Here is a 17,178-nt window from a genome sequence, read left to right on the forward strand (position 1 = left end):
TGCAAGCTCCATCTCCCGAGTTCACGCCATTCTCCTGCCTCAGCCTCCTGAGTAGCTGGGACTACAGGCACCCGCCAACACGCCCGGCTAATTTTTTGTATTTTTAGTAGAGACAGGGTCTCACTGTGTTAACCAGGATGGTCTCAATCTCCTGACCTCATGATCCGCCTGCCTTGGCCTCCCAAAGTACTGGGATTACAGGCGTGAGCCACCGTGCCCGGCCCAGAGGGAGCAATGTCTAAAGATACAGAGATAAGATAGAATATGATATATTCAAGAAACTAAAAAGAGTTTATTATATAATGATAGCGTAGAGTTGAAGAGATGGGAGAGTGGAAGAAATGGCTATAGATAAGGGAGGGGCTAAATAATGAAGAGTTCTTTTCAACCTTTAATTTGATTTTATTCTTGTAGTGAATCATAGGCTGTTATAGCAGCAGGTGCTCTTAGGGATTGATTCATTCTACCCTGGGAATTTTATGGAGAAAAAAATAAATTGTCTGAGTTAGTGGCTGAACCAGAACGTAAACACAGAGTTGCTCCCCAGGCCGTACAACTCTAGGTGGTTCTTGGATTATTTTTCTAAAATGTCTGTATTTTAATTGCAACTACTGAAGTTCTTCAGAGTATTCATAAATGGGGTTTGGCCTCTCGTTTCCTTTTTTGGGGAAGATGGGGTTCAGATATGAAAGGGATAGTAATTAGGTGCTTAGTTTTTAGAACACTTGTAACAGATTTCTACTGCATACTTGAAAAAATAGCTAGTGCTTTGGTTTTGAAGGTTCCTACCATTCTCTCAACTGCTTAGCACTTTACTAAGATTTTTCCTGAATTATAAATCTTTATAATTTTTTCATGTATCTTTTCCTGAAAATAAGTTTACATTCTATGTGTGGTTCTTCATGGGTGGCCTCATACATAGTCTAGCCACTCCTTTCCTTTTTAGCTTTCTTTTAGCTTTTTTTTTTTTTTTTTTTTTTTTTTTTTTGAGATGGAGTCTTGCTCTGTCGCCCAGGCTGGAGTGCAGTGGTGCAATCTCCACTCACTGCAAGCTCCGCTTCCCGGGTTCACACCATTCTCCTGCCTCAGCCTCCCGTGTAGCTGGGACTACAGGCGCCCGCCACTGCACCCGGCTCATTTTTTTAAATATATTTTTAGTAGAGACGGGGTTTCACTGTGTCAGCCGGGATGGTCTCGATCTCCTGACCTCGTGATCCACCCGTCTCGGCCTCCCAAAGTGCTGGGATTACAGACGTAAGCCACCGCACCCAGCCCTTTTTAGCTTTCTTTTCCACCATTCCTCACCTTGAACTTGATGCTAAAGTCACTTTCCTACACATATTGCTTTTCCTCACAATTTTAGCTTCAATGTAATTTTCCCCCTCTGTTTGCAAAACCGCCACTTCAACCTAGGAGATGTCCACTTATTCCCACAGCCTATATTAGGTAACATATCGAGGAAGCTTTCCCTAACTGTTACTCCCAGCCCTGGATGGGCTAAATGCCACCTCTCTATTCCCATAGTACCCTGTGTATACTGCTCTAGCATTTTTCAGTAATTCTCTATTTCATAAGACTGTGAGCTTCTCAAGGTGTCTTGACTTTTCTTTTTTTTTTGAGGCTGAGTCTCGCTCTGTCGCCCAGGCTGGAGTGCAGTGGTGCAATCTTGGCTCACTGCAACCTTCACTTCCTGGGTTCAAGCAATTCTTTGGTCTTCCGAGTAGCTGGGATTACAGGCATGCACCACAACACTAATTTTTGTATTTTTTTAGTAGAAATGGCGTTTCACCATATTGGCCAGGCTGGTCTTAAACTCCTGACCTCAAGTGATCCACCCACCTTGGCCTCCCAAAGTGCTGGGGTTACGGTATGAGCCACCGTGCCTGGCCGACTCTTCATTTTTTTATTACCAATGTCTTGCAGCAGTATCTGGCACAATTAGGTGCTCGGTAAATGTTTGCTGAATAGCTGAGCTATGTTCCAAGCTATGTTTTGATGTACAGAATTGTTCACAGGTATGCTTATTTATAAGTACTTATGTATATAGCTCATAGAGAATCCTTGCCTTTTAATTCTTTTCAGGAGTTCAGACCCATATAAACTTACAGTAGACTATTCTTCCACCCTGCTGTGCACTGCTCCTTTATATTTTCTGTGTCACTGTGCTTCGTTGCTTTGAGCCTTACCTTGCTGACCCTTTCAGTTGGAATTCACTTTTTTTTTGTTTCCTGCTATGCCAAGATCCTACCCTGCCTAGAAAAATTCACTTCTGTATTCAACAAGCACTGTCTATGTATTAGAAATATAGGGTTATCAAAACAGATAGGCTCCTTGCTGCCATAAAACTTATATTCTAAAGAGAGGTGGAGTAAACAAACAAAATGATTTCAGATGGTGATAAATGTTATGCAGAAGATAAACAGTATGATGGAGGAATGGGGAATTTCACTGTAATTTGAGTGGTTAGTAAAGACTTTCTGGCCGGGCGCGGTGGCTCAAGCCTGTAATCCCAGCACTTTGGGAGGCCGAGGCGGGTGGATCACAAGGTCAGGAGATCGAGACTATCCTGGCTAACACGGTGAAACCCCGTCTCTACTAAAAATACAAAAAACTAGCCGGGCGTGGTGGCGGGCGCCTTTAGTCCCAGCTACTTGGGAGGCTGAGGCGGGAGAATGGCGTGAACCCGGGGGGCGGAGCTTGCAGTGAGACGAGATCGCGCCACTGCACTCTAGCCTGGGAGACACAGTGAGACTCCGTCTCAAAAAAAAAAAAAAAAAAAAAAAAAAGACTTTCCGAGAAGATGATTTTCAAGTTGAGTCTTGAATGATGAACAGAAGCTAGCTATGTGAAGACTGGGAGAATAACTTCAGGTAGAGGCAACAGCTAGTGGGAAGGCTCTAAAACACAAGTGATCTTTGTTGTGTTTGCAAAATAGAGAGAAAGCCAGTAGGAGTGAACTCCAGTGAGAAAGTAGAAATGTGGCATGAGATGAAGTCTGAGAAGGGATTAAGGACAGGTAGAAAGCCTTGTAGGCCGTTTTAAGATGTCTGGATTTTATTCTAACATTATGGAAAACTGTTGCAGAATTTTATGAATAGGAGTGACGTTTCAATTTGCCTCTCTTTTAATATTTCTCATTCTCGAAGTCTTCTTGAAATTCACATCAGTTAGATTGACTCTCCCTCACTCCTCCATTTAACACATACAGGTATACCTCTCTTTATTGGGCTTTGCAGATATTGTGTTTTCTTAATAAATTGAGAGATTGCAGCAACCATGCATTGAGCAAGTGTATCGGTGCCATTTTTCCAATAGCATGTGCTCACTTTATGTCTGTGTCACATTTTGGTAATTCTTGCAATATTTCGAACTTTTTCATATTACATCTGTTACGGTGATCTGTGATCAGTGATCTTTGATGTTACTGTTGTAATTGTTTTGGGATGCCACAAACTGTGCCTATATGAGATGGCAAACTTAATAAGTGTGTGTGTTCTGAGTGTTCTGCTAACTGGCCATTCCCAGCCTCTCTCTTAGCCTTTCTTCTTAGCCTGTCTTTTTTCCTAGTTGCAAAAAGGCTCTTGTACCTTCAGCATCATGACTGAGTTCCAGATAGGATGGAAAAGGAAGGTTAAAGAACAAAGGGGACAAAGCTACTGCCTCTGGTCCTTTATTTATCAATAAAATGAAGCTGTTTCAGGAATTTCAGCCAAAAAACTTCCACATACTTTGTTACATGGCCACCCTAGATGGGAAGGTGGCTAGGGAGAAGGGGATGGTAGATAGAGGCTGAGTCTGCTAACCAACAGTAACTACTATTATTATTACTTTTTTTTAAAGGATTCATCCAGAGATATTCGAGAGGCTCTTCATGAACTCTTATGCTGTACTAATGTTTCAACCAAAGAAGGGATTCATCTTGCATTGGTGGAGCTGCTGAAAAATTTAACCAAGTACCCTACTGATAGGGACTCCATATGGAAGTAATGACTTTTTTGCCCATTTACTCACTGAGTCCTATAATGTGGTAAATGTACAATGCTGACATTGTTCCATCCTTATAGATTGAGGATAGTATGGCCTTGAGTTTTGCCTTTACTTTAGAAACCTGATTCAACCTAACCAAACTCTCAGGAATCTGATTCCTAAGCTGAGTATCACATTTTAGATTACTTACTAATTTGTCCATCTATCCACCTAGCAAATATTATGTGCCTGCTGTGTGCTGACTACGCACCAACCATTGTGGTAGCTGTTAGAAGTACAGAAATGAATTAGATTTCCTCTTTCTCCTATATAGTGTTTTGTTTTGTTTTGTTTTGTTTTTTTGAGACGGAGTCTCGCTCTGTCGCCCTGACTAGAGTGCAGTGGCGTGATTGCAGCTCACTGCAACTTCTGCCTCCTGGGTTCAAGCCATTCTCCTGCCTCAGCCTCTCGAGTAACTGGGATTATAGGTGCACACCACCACACCCAGCTAATTTTTGTATTTTTTTTTAGTAGAGATGGGGTTTTACCATGTTGGTTAGGCTGTTCTTGAACTCCTGACCTCAAATGATCCGCCCACCTTAGCCTCCCAAAGTGCTGGGGTTGCAGGTGTGAGTTACCACACCCAGCCTTTCCTATATAGTGTTAATCACTCCTGTGTCTACTTTGCATTTTTGTAAAGAATCAGATCCATCATCATAGAGATTAGAGACAGGGCAGGAGGCAGGGCTGGCACTTGACCTACAGGTGGGAAATCACGATCATTTTGTTCCTTGATTATCTCTAGTTTTACTGATTACCATCAAGTTATTAATACTGTTTATGAACCTTTGTTTGGAGAATGACTTCCATACATGTAATTAATATAAAATGTGTGTTCCACATGTTTAAATAAGTTTATATGATAAGACCAGTTCAACTGTGTTTAGTTTATCTTTAAAAATTTTGTTACTAAAAGTAGAAAAACTGTGGGGTGAATCAGCTACTTAGGAAATATATTAAAACTGATGAATATGGTGAAACCCTGTCTCTACTAAAAATACAAAAATTAGCTGGGTGTGGTGACAGGCACCTGTCGTCCCAGAGGCAAGAGAATCGCCTGAATCTAGGAGGTGGAGGTTACAGTGAGCCAAGATAGTGCCATTGCATCCTAGCCTGGGCACCTCAAAAAAAAAAAGAAAGAAAGAAAGAAAGAAAGAAAGTGTATTAAAACTAAAAATACCAGGGGAATCTTACTCTCGGTAACATTTTTGGTATCTGGTTTTCTGTTTTGCCGTTCCTTTGTATAGTCCCATTCAGCTCAATTTGACATATATTTATTGAGTGTCTTCAAGGAACTCTCAGTCATTTAGGGTGTGGGATTGCAGTGGGGATAAACACCTATATAAGTAACTGGAGTTCTGTGGAGACCTAGAATGAATACAGAAGGAATGCTAGAACATTCTTCTAGCATTAAAATAAGATTTGTGGTTATTTGGTCCACTTAGAATATTTACATAAGGCTGTCTTTATTGGGTGATTGTGGACAAAGAACTCCTCAACCACATAGTGCTCCAAAATATTTTGAAGTCACCTATCCTAATTTTTTTTCTTTTTTAATTTTAGAGACAGGGTCTCACTATGTTGCCCAGGCTGGTCTTGAACTCCTGGGCTCCAGCATTCCTCCTGCCTTGGCCTCCCAAACTCCTGGGATTACAGGCATGAGCTAGTGCACCTGGCCTACTTATTCTAATTATCACTTACATTTTTTTCACCTTTTCCAATGAATGGTGGCTTTATTTAGAAATAAAAAATAGATGAACCTGGGCACGGTAGCTCATGCCTGTAAGTCCAGCACTTTGGGAGACCGAGGAGAGAGGATCACCTGAAGCCAGGAGTTTGATACTAGCCTGAGCAACAAAACCAGACCCTGTCTCTACAAAAAAATTGAAAAATTAGCCCAGTGTGGTGGTACACACCCATAGTCCCAGCTACTTAGGGAGGCTGAGGCAGAAGGATTGCTTGAGCCCAGGATTTAAAGGCTGCGGTGAGCTATGTGCACACTAGTCCACTCTAGCCTGAGTGACAGAGCAAGACCTTGTCTCTTAGAAAGGAAAAAAATGATAAAAGAGTAAAGAAATAGAGTGACATATTTTTAAAATGTTGATAAACATATATGCATAAATGAAAGTTCCGAAGGAGATAGTTTGCTCTGTTTATGTATCTTTAGTTCATTCCACAAATCCTTACTGGACATTTGTTATAACCCAGTCACTGTGTTAGGTGCTGTAGAGATTTAAAAATGGATTGGGCTCAGACCTAGCCCTCAAATAGCAAGAAGGGAGAGAGGTAGCAAATATGTGTATAGGGAGGTGGATGAGATAGTAAGAAATTAACTATATTAAGAAGCCAGAATTGAAGTCTAGCTTTAGAGAGGCCCACATGTGTAGGGGTCTGTAAGGTGACCCATTTAATAGCACTTGGGGTGCCCATCTGAGTTCTGAATAGAATAAGATCAAAATAAAGGAGTAGTACCTGGAAGCCAAAATTCTTCCTTTACAGTGTGCCCTGAGGTACAAGGGCTTAGAGAGGCCTGAAAATAAATGAATGAAGTTCTTTCCACATAGAAGGAAAAACAAAAGACTGGGAAAAGCATACTTCTCAAGAAGATCACATGCGTTAGATGAAATGACTTTCAGACCACATATATTAATGAATTTTTCAGTGTTTATTTCTGTCTCTTTTGCTGATCTACCTATTCTCCAGTTCCTGGTAAAATCTCCTATGTGACCATCTGCTATGTGAATATTTCTCTGATCATATTGATCTCTTCTACCTTTGACACGTAGAAGTAGAATGTCATTCATTTGATAGTTCCTACCTTGTAGTATTGGTCGTCTTTGCCTCAGCTGAATTATGAATTCCATGAGGACAGAATTAAGATACATACATTTTCAATTTAGTGTGCCTGTTTTTTTATTTATTTTTTATTTTTTATTTTTTTCAGACGGAGTCTTGCTCTGTTGCCTAGGCTGGTCTGTCATGCAGTGGTACAATCTCGGCGCATTGCAACCTCTGCTTCTAGGGTTCAAGTGATTCTCCTGCCTTCGCCTCCTGAATAGCTGGGATTATAGGTGTGTGCCACTACGCCCAGCAGATTTTTGCATTTTTAGTAGAGATGAGTTCACCACATTGGCCAGGCTGGTCTTGAACTCCTGACCTCAGGTGATCCATCTGCCCCGGCCTCCCAAAGTGCTGGTATTATAGGCGTGAGCCACTGTGCCCGGCCTTACTATTTTTTATTTGTTAAGTTCTGGTTTAGAAGGTGCACAAAATTGGCCAGGCGCAGTGGCTCACTGTGCCTGGCCTTACGCAAGCCTTTACTTGCATAAGGCTACTTAGTTTCAGACAGATCTGTGATTTCAGAACTTCACCCAGGATATCAATTAGAGTGTTTTTGCCCACAAATAAAAAAGATAATCTGATTAAAAATATCTTAGCCAATAGGTCTGTTTTTTCATAACAAGAAGTCAGAAGGTTGGTTTCAGGATTGGTCGTTCAACAGGTTACCAGGGCTCTCTTTGGTTTCTCTGCAGTTCTCTTGGCTTTTTTGTTTTGTTTTGTTTTTGAGATGGAGTCTCTCTCTACCAGAGTGGAGTACAATAGCACAATCTCGGCTCACTGCAACCTCCACCTCCCGGGTTCAAGCAATTCTCCTGCCTCAGCCTGCTGAGTAGCTGGAACTACAGGCCCGTGCCACCATGCCCAATTAATGTTTGCATTTGTAGTGGAGATGGGGTTTCACCATGTTGGCCAGGATGGTCTTGATCTCTTGACCTCACGATCCACCCGCCTTGGCCTCCCAAAGTGCTGGGATTACAAGCCTGAGCCACCACGCCCGGCCGACTTTCTTCTCATAGTTGTAAGATGGCTGCCTCATAATATAGTATGTCAAGACAGAAAGGAAGGGTCATTCCCTTTCCTTCATTGCTCTTTTGATTTGCAGAAACATCCCTGAGTAGCTCCCCAGCCAACCCAGCCAGCATGCTCTCGTGCTTCATTGACTAGGACTGGTTTACTTGCCTACCAGCAAACCAGTCACTGGAAAATGGGAATGGGATTGCCGAGATGGGTCTAGACCAATAATGGTTCAGCTCTTGGGCTGGACCTGCCTTTTCTGAGCACATTGCTGCCTGCCTGATACCTGAGTAAAATCCGGCGCCTCTCAGGAAGAAAGATGGGGGAAATGGCTATTGGTTAAATAACCATTTCTTTTATCTTTATAATAACCAATTTTTTTAGATGAATTAACCGAGTTCCAGAATAATTGGGTGACATATCTGAAGTCATAGAGTTAGCAAAAGTATATGATCGAGAATTTCCAATTCCAGTTCAGGTTTTCTGATTCCAGTTCCTAGTACTTTTCAAAGGGCTAACTTTACTAATTTGTTGATGTGCATTCTTATTTGTTTGTTTCAGGTGCTTGAAGTTTCTGGGAAGTCGTCATCCAACCCTGGTGCTTCCCTTGGTGCCAGAGCTTCTGAGCACCCACCCATTTTTTGACACGGCTGAACCAGACATGGATGATCCAGCTTGTATCCTCCGTGCTTAGGATGGGCCCTGATGTGTTGGCAGACAGCTTTGGCATCCCCTTCTGCAGTGTAGCTAGGGTGATCTGAGTTTTCTTTTCTTTTATTTATTTATTTTTTGGAGACAGAGTCTCATTCTGTCACCCAGACTGGAGTGCAGTGGCCTGATCTCGGCTCACCGAAACCTCTGCCTCTCAGGTTCAAGCAATTCTCCTGCCTCAGCCTCCTAAGTAGCTGGGATTATAGGCGCCCACCACCACACCTGGCTCATTTTTGTATTTTTAGTAGAGACGGGGTATCACCATGTTGGCAAGGCTGGTCTCAAATTCCTAAGCTGTTGCTTGGGCTGGAGTGCAGTGGCACCACCCCAGCTCACTGCACCCTCCACCTCCCGGGTTCAAATGATTCTTCTGCCTCAGCCTCCCAAGTAGCTGGGATTACAGGTGCCTGCCACCACGCCCGGCTAATTTTTGTATTTTTAGTAGAGACGGGGTTTCACCATGTTGCCCAGGCTGGTCTCAAACTCCTGACCTCAAGTGATCCACCCGCCTTAGCCTCCCAAAGTGTTGGGAGCCACCGCGCCTGTCCAGTATGTAATTTGATAGGCAATATAGTTACCTACTTTACAGGCAAAATCATTTCCATTTTTTTGTATTCTTGGCAGCATCTGGCATTTTTAAAAACCTTTGGTAATTGGGGGTGTGGGTGGAGTAGGGGAATGTATTTTCTTGTTTGTATTTGCATTTCTTTGATTATTAGAAAATCATAGTCTCTTGATGGAGATTTTGGAGGTGGAAAGTGAGAGTGCCAGATTCTGGCCAACCTTTTATACTTGCAAGTTTACTTAACCCACTGATCTATCAGATATTGCAGTTTTGGTCCTTATTTTCAATGCTGCTAAAACCTGTCCAACAATGCCAGCATTGTTCTCAGATCACACCTTCAGGCACTATGCCTACCTCCGAGACAGTCTTTCTCATCTTGTTCCTGCCTTGAGGGTATGTTGAAAACATCTGTTGTCCTTGCTTTTATTTTGCATGGGGTAGGGGTGTTTTTGTTCATGTTTTCCTTTGAGATGAGGGTCTTGTTATGTTGCCCAGGCGGGTCTCAAACTCCTGGGCTTATGCCATCCTCCTGGCTCAGCCTCCCAAGTCGCTGGGATTACAGGTGCGCACCACTGTGTGCAGCTTGTTTTTGGCTTTTTATTTTTTGTGCTTTGTAGTTATTAAATAGTAGAAAGCAGTCCATATATTCTCTGAAAACTTGTTCGTTCATTGTCTTTCTCTCTTGGGCTCTTTGCCATTGTTTTATACTTTTGCAGGTATGAGTTGATGCAAATAGAAAGATTAGACAAGTACCTGGGCCACAGCATTCAGTAAGTGTTTGCTGCTATTATTATGATCCATTTCTAAATTTTCTTCTACATATCTCTAGGTTTTAAAAATAGTAACGGTTTTATTTTTAAGAAATAAGCACTTATGGAGAATCATGGCTTTATGTAATTGTTAAAATATAACAATTTAAATTCTTGATCTAAAATATAATCTATTGCTCCAGATTCCTTTCTTCTTGCCTAATATCAGTAATGCAGGGACACCAAAAAAAAAAATGAATCATCTTAAAAGGTAAAGGATACAAAAGCAAAAGTATAAAACAATGGCAAGGAGCCCAAGAGAGAAAGACAATGAAGTAATATGTGTTTATTTAGAGGAACATATATATATATATATATATATATGGTTAGAAAACAAACTTTATAGAAGATACAAAATGAGGCCAAGCGCAGTGGCTCGTGCCTATAATCCAAGCACTTTGGGAGGCCGAGGCGGGTGGATCATCTGAGGTCAGGGGTTCATGACCAGCCTGGCCAACATGGTGAAACCTCATCTCTACTAAAAATACAGAAATTAGCTGGGCATTGTGGTGGGCACCTATAGTCCCAGCTACTCGGGAGGCTGTGGCAGGAGAATTGCTTGAACCCAGGAGGCAGAGGTTGCAGTGAGCCAAGATCGCACCACTACACTCCAGCCTGGGCGACAGAATGAGACTCCATCTCAAAAAAAAAGCCAAAAAACAAAAAACAAGGAGATACAAAATGAAAAGTGAAATACTCTTTGCTGTCTCCTTCCCATCCATCTTAAAAGGAAACCACTTTTAACAGTAAGAATAAGTATGTCTGAAAGGCCAAAAAAAAAAAAAATTTCTCATGAAAAAATTATATGCTATATAACTTATTTGGAAATAAATCATTACTCTTCTGTCAAGTGAAAGATAAGATAGTGTTTTAAAGATAAATGTGGCTGGGTGCAGTAGCTCATGCCTGTAATCCCAGCACTTTGGGAGGCTGAGGCAGGTGGATCACCTGAGGCGGGGAGTTCAAGACCAGCCTGACCAACATGGAGAAACCCTGGCTCTACTAAAAATACAAAATTAGCTGGATGTGGTGGCATGCACCTCTAATCCCAGCTACTCAGGAGGCTGAGCCAGGAGAATCATTTGAACCTGGGAGGCGGAGGTTACAGTGAGCCAAGATCGTACCATTGCACTCTGGGCAACAAGAGCCAAACTCTGTCTAAAAAAAAAAAAAAAAAAGTAACAACAGTTTAATTTTTAGTCTCCTTCCTTAGTCTCCTTCCTATGGTTGGCCCATTTATTTCAGTTAGCAATAGAAAATACTATACTTTTCTGTTCTTCTCCTGGCAGCTGTGGCTGTATTGGGTGGACCATGTTTGCATTTTGTCTCTTTCTCTTTAACTCCCGATGTTGCTGAGGAAGGGGAAAAAGGTTATTTATAGAATCTCCTAGCCTTTTTTCCCCTTTGTTTTGTTTAGCTCACATTTTTAATGTGCTTTTATGTGTTTGTGTGTGTGTGTTACCAAAAGTTGAGCCACCAAACTTAATGGCTGTATAATCCCACTGTGTTTGCTTAGTTACCAGGTAGAAAACTAGTGTCATCAGCTGTTTCTCCCAGCATCATATCTCAAGAGGATCCTTCCCAGCAGTTTCTGCAGCAGAGCCTTGAAAGAGTGTATAGTCTTCAGCACCTGGACCCTCAGGGAGCCCAGGAGCTACTGGAATTCACTATCAGGTAAGGGTAATCATCCCTTCATCTGACAGAGTTAGTGCTGTTACACTCAGCTTGACTGTTCTGAATTCTAGTGTTGGTTACTAGGCTTGATATTCTGACTTTGTTGGTCTACATTCACACACGGTTTTATGGTCTGTTTATATTTGGATTAGATTGTGATGTGAACATTTTTTAAAAGAGCTCTTTATAATTCATGACTCGATTGATGATTAGTACACAACAGAAGTAGTTACAAAGAACCTGTTTTTAGCTTTTTAATTTTATATATTAGGATGAGTGACCGAAATGCAAAGTAACAGTGGCTAAAACAGGAGCAAAGTTTAATTCTTTCTCATAGATAGGACAGGGCTGAGATAACCATCAGGGATCTAGGCTTGCTCATGCTTTTTTTTTTTTTTCCAGACAGGGTCTCGCCCTGTCACCCAGTGTGGAGTGCAGTGGCATAATATCAGCTCACTGCAACTGCAGCCTCCTGGGCTCAAGTGATTCTCCCACTTCAGCCTCCCAAGTAGCTGGGACCACAGGCATTTGCCACTATGCCCGGCTAATTTTTTTTTGGCATTTTTTATTTTGTAGAGTCGAGGTTTCACCATGGTGGCCAGACAGGTCTCAAACTCCTTAGCTCAAGTGATCCTCCCGCCTCGACCTCCCAAAGTGCTTTAATTACAGGCGTGAGTCACTGCGTCTGGCCTAGGCTCATTGTTTCTTGTGTCTCCATCTTGTGCATCAAGCAGCCTCTGCTTAACAATCCAGAATCTAACTGTCCCCCCTGTATTCCATCCTGTGGGGAAAAGGAAACGGGAAGAGAAAGGTATCATCTCCACCCTGCAGGTTTTTTAAAGACATTTCCCAAAAGTTGTACACTCTAATTTTACTTGCATTCCATTGACTAGAACTTAAGTCACATGGCCATCTCTCACTTCAAGAAACGAGGACATACCATCTTTATTCTGGGTGACTAATGCCTGGTTTACATACGATGACTCTAATACTCAGGAAGAATGGAAGAAAGATATTGGGGAACAACCAAAAGGCTCTGCCAGACCTTCTCAAAATGGCCTGAATGTTATGAAAAGAATTTAAACTCATTTGCTTTTAGCAAAAGCAGTATCTTAAAAGATATATTTATCTTTTAAGAGCAAACAATACTGCTTTTGCTAAAAGCAAATGAGTTTAAATTCTTTATTGTTTGCTCTTAAAAGATAGAAAAATATTATATCGGCCAGGCGCAGTGGCTCACGTCTGTAATCCCAGCACTTTGGGAGACCGAGGCGGGAGGATCACTTGAGGCCAGGAGTTCAAGACCAGCCCCGTTGAGTGAAACCCCATCTCTACTAAAAATACAAAAATTAGTCAGGTGTGGTGGCACGCGCCTGTAATCCCAGCTACTTGGGAGATTGAGGCACACGAATTGCTTGAACTCGGGAGGTGGAGGTTGCAGTGAGCCAAGGTCACACCACTGCACTCCAGCCTGGGCAACAGAGTGAGACTCCATCTCAAAAGAAAAAAAAAAAGAAAAATATTATATCATTTGTATCTTGGTTGAGATCTCTTTTGATCTGCCCCAAAGAGTATTTAGTATCAGCCACATTCAATTAATAATTTTTAGTGGATGATTTCATTCCATACACTAAGAAACAAACTCTGTGCTAGATACAGATCAGCTAGATAGGATTCTGCCCTTAGAGAGCCCATGTAGACAAGATGGATATAGACAAAGACTTATGATGGTGGATAATAGCGCTTTGTACTTTATTCATACTTTCCTGTCCATTATTGCATCTTAATATGTTATAAAGCAGGCCAACTGAACCATCCTCCAAGTTATGTTTTCCCACTGTATTAGGTCATTCATTCACTTAGCAGCATTAACTATTTGTTTATTCTAATAAGCCAGTTGCTGAGGGTAGAGAGAAATAAGAAATGGCATTTGTTCTTAAGGTACTCACTGTTTATTACAGGACCCAGAAATCATCAATTTGATAAATGATACAGTGAAGAGAAGCATAGATGCTGTGGAAAAACAGATGAAAGTCCCCGACCCATCACAGTAGTGGTGGTGAGGGATGCTTTACAAAGGAGAAGATCCTTTAGCTAGTATGAAATGATAACTAAGCATGTCAGTTTTGTAGTCCATGTGCAGAAGAGAATTCCAACTTCAGTGGACATTAGAAGATCTGGGAGACCTGAGGGAGAACAGCCCCCTAGAACTGCAGTGGTTTAGTGTAGTGATTGAGTGAATGGAGCTTTGAAGGCAGACTCATTTTGGTTAATGTCTGAGCTAATACAGTCATGCACTGAATAACAACGTTGTGGTGGTCCCATGATTATATTTTTACTGTACCTTTTTTATGTTTAAATATACAAATATTTACCATATTTACCAGTGTTTACCATTGTAACCAGTGTTACAGTTGCCTACAGTATTTAGTACAGTAATGTGCTGTACAGATTTGAAGCCTAGGAGCAACAGACTATACCATATAGCCTAGGTGTATAGTAGGTTATACCATTTAGATTTGTATAAATATACTCTATGATGTTTGTGTGACAAAATCACATAACAGTGTCCATCTCAGAATATATCTCCATCGTTAAGCAACACATGACTTGTAGTTGTTTGATCTTAGTCGTAAGCTTATTGCTCAGAGTTCATTTGCAGAAAACAAAATAGGCTTTTAACTAAGCAGAAAGAAATTTATTAAAGAATGTTACATGGCTCACAGAGTTGTTGGGAAGGCTAAAGAAACAGACTAGGTGGAATATCCAGGAATGATTTCCAGAGCCACACAATGAGTGGGCCACCAAGGAGGCTGATGTTCCTGCTATGATCAGGAAGCTGCCTATTGAGTCAGGATGCTACCAATAAAGCTACTGGCTGCAGAACCATGTCTTGCATTCTGCCTTTCTCCCCACTTAACATTGTTCCCCATGCAAAATCCATGCGAATGTGTTTGATTGACTGATAATAAATCATGTCTGGAACCTAGCTCAAGGGAATCTGAGAAATGCAGTTTTTAACTTTGCAGCTTATGTAGTTTTGGAAGATACAGTGGATGAAGATAGGAATACCACATGTGAGTGAGCCAAATCCAGTGTATGCCATAAGTGCCAACTGCTGTTAACTCCAGTTTACTCATCTGGGGGACTTGATGACTTGCTGGGTACAGGGGTGGGAGTGAGGAACTGAGAGAGATAGATGGGTGGTTTGATACTCTAGTAATCCAATAAAAAGTTGAGGGTGTCCTGGGCTCCCCTGGGAGTGCCATAGGCTTGGGCTGGACAGGCTGTGGGGAGAATGCTGGGTAGGTGGGTGCAGCTGCAGCCACAGGAGAGCCAGAGTGTGCAGCATGTGTCCAGTGTGAGCCTCCTGAGCTTCCACCTGGGTCACATAGTCTTTGTGCCCCTGGGAAGCCTCTAGAAGCCACACACAGGCCCATAGCAACTCTCATGCCCTGGAGGGTCTCACCAGCTACTCCAGTGATGGGACCCCAGTACCTCTGGGACCCACGCAGGGATGATTCACAAAAGTCCCTACCAAGCACAGGCCTTCACAGTTCAACAAGAAAATCCTACTGTTGACTTGATTTTCAAAAATCATCGGAGGAGATCACACTAGAAATGATAGATACTGTAAGAAACAAAGCTTGAGTGAAAGCTTGTTACCATAATGAATGGACTCACACATATCACTGCTTTGCAGTGATAGCATCAGCCAAAAGGGCCGCAGAATATGAATCATTCACAAGTTGAAACACTGCAAAGACGGCTGTGTGGTGTGAAGAAGCTGCATTAGCTGCACAGCCTTAGCCCAAATGATACTCTGAATGGCCTGTTCTGAGTGTTCGCCTGAATACCATCACTGTAATCAGTAACAATAAAAGGGAAAACTGAATTTTTTTTAAGGTTGAAAAGATTTTAGCACAACAGTTTGTTTTCTTGCCACTGTACATTGAATCATATACTTGATATTTATTGTGTGTCTGTGATGTGCCAGTAACAGTACTCTAAACTAGGGGTCATCAAACTACAGCCTGTGGACCAAAGCTGGTGTGTTGCCTGCTTTTATATGTAAGACCTGATTGAAGCACAGCCATGCTCATTTGTTTAGGTATTGTCTGTAGCTGCTTTCATGCTGCAATCACAGAGTTGAGTAGTTGCCACAGAGACCATATGGCCTGTAAAACCTAATATATTTACTATCTGACCTTTTATAGAAAAATTTGCTGACCCTGCTGTAAGCTCTGGGCAGTCCACAGCTCTGTAAGCAGAGATTCCAGTCCTTTCTATACCTCTTGTGAAGTGATTTCTCTTCTCCCTCAACAAAGTGCTTAGTTTTGGAGGCCACTGAATGAGGTTGTTGGCCCTGAGCCCCGTAAAATAAAGTCTACTTCCTGACTCATCCCCACTTAAATAAACATTTAGATTTTGTCCTTGACAATTTTATCCTGTTGGCACTAAAGCAAGTGCAAAAGGCACAAAAGCTAGCCAGTTTGGTGATCAGCTGCAGCGCGGGCTCGTAGAAGGTACTCGCCTTCATGGTCTGGGTTTCCTGAAGTGATAGTCTTGCTGGGCAGTGGCTGGCCAGATCACTGTTCTAAGTTCGGGACTGTGTGTTTCTAGCTTGAGTGTGTATTCAGGAGCATAGGCAGGATGTGAAAAATCTGGAAAGGGAAGCAGATGGACCATAGCACTGAAGGCACCTGCGATGCTTTACAACCATCACTGCAGACATGAAGTAATTTGCTAAGAAGAGGCAGAACCAGGATTTGAGTTCAGCTTTGTCAACTCTAAAATCCATATTCTGTGATGTGCAGTGATAAACAGGCGATTCCTGTATCATATGAGATTAGATCAGTTGACCCCTGGGGTTCTCCACAACTTACATTTTCTGAGTTGTTATAGAGTGAAATGTTAGCCTTTCATATAGAAGGTTCTCTGATGAGGACTGGACCCATGTATTTGTTAGTATGAGTGTAAAACAAATTTCACTGTCATACACAATGCCCTGTTTTGTAATACAAACAGCCATTTAACCCAATGAAGTTCTCACCTATGAGCCAGATGCTGTGGCTTGCGCCTGTAGAACTGTTGTGAAGATTATTGTAATAATATGTGGTAAAAGCATTTTGAGAATATCAGTTACATAGATAATAGTTGGACATTTATGGATGTTTGCTTTAAAATTTAAACTAACTATGGCTTATTTGACATACTGGACATGCTCTTGACATTTTGTAAGTAAATCAAATTTTATAAATGTAATCATGTTTAAATTCACTAGCAGGGTTGAAGGGCATTGTTTTTTAAGGAATGCTGCAGTGATTTGTCTGCTATTTCTCAGTATGAATAGTGACCTCCTGTCTTTCAAAGTTTACATTTTTGTGTAAGTCCATGAAAGTGCTGTTGCTATACACACTGTTGTTTCAAGAACCATATCACCTTAGAAGTGTTCTATAATAGAGAATTGTTCTTTTGGAGTAAAATAGCTCATTATAATCTGAAACAGAAGGGACTTCATTTATGAGAAATAGGAAG

General features: G+C 41.7%; 1 protein-coding gene across 6 annotated transcripts in view; it reads left to right on the forward strand.

Moving 5' to 3' along the window:
• The window catches only part of INTS4 (integrator complex subunit 4), a 109,701-nt gene that overhangs the window by 62,075 nt on the left and 30,448 nt on the right, over window positions 1–17,178 (forward strand). For all 6 annotated transcript variants that reach the window (XM_031653084.1, XM_021926350.2, XM_031653086.1 and 3 more), the window contains 4 exons: window positions 3,841–3,983; window positions 8,443–8,558; window positions 9,417–9,550; window positions 11,483–11,640. In XM_031653084.1, coding sequence (XP_031508944.1) covers window positions 3,841–3,983; window positions 8,443–8,558; window positions 9,417–9,550; window positions 11,483–11,640 — 551 coding nt within the window. The remainder of the gene's footprint in view (window positions 1–3,840; window positions 3,984–8,442; window positions 8,559–9,416; window positions 9,551–11,482; window positions 11,641–17,178) is intronic.

This window comes from Papio anubis, chromosome 12 (assembly GCF_008728515.1).
Source record: "Papio anubis isolate 15944 chromosome 12, Panubis1.0, whole genome shotgun sequence".
Classification (NCBI taxonomy): domain Eukaryota; kingdom Metazoa; phylum Chordata; class Mammalia; order Primates; family Cercopithecidae; genus Papio; species Papio anubis.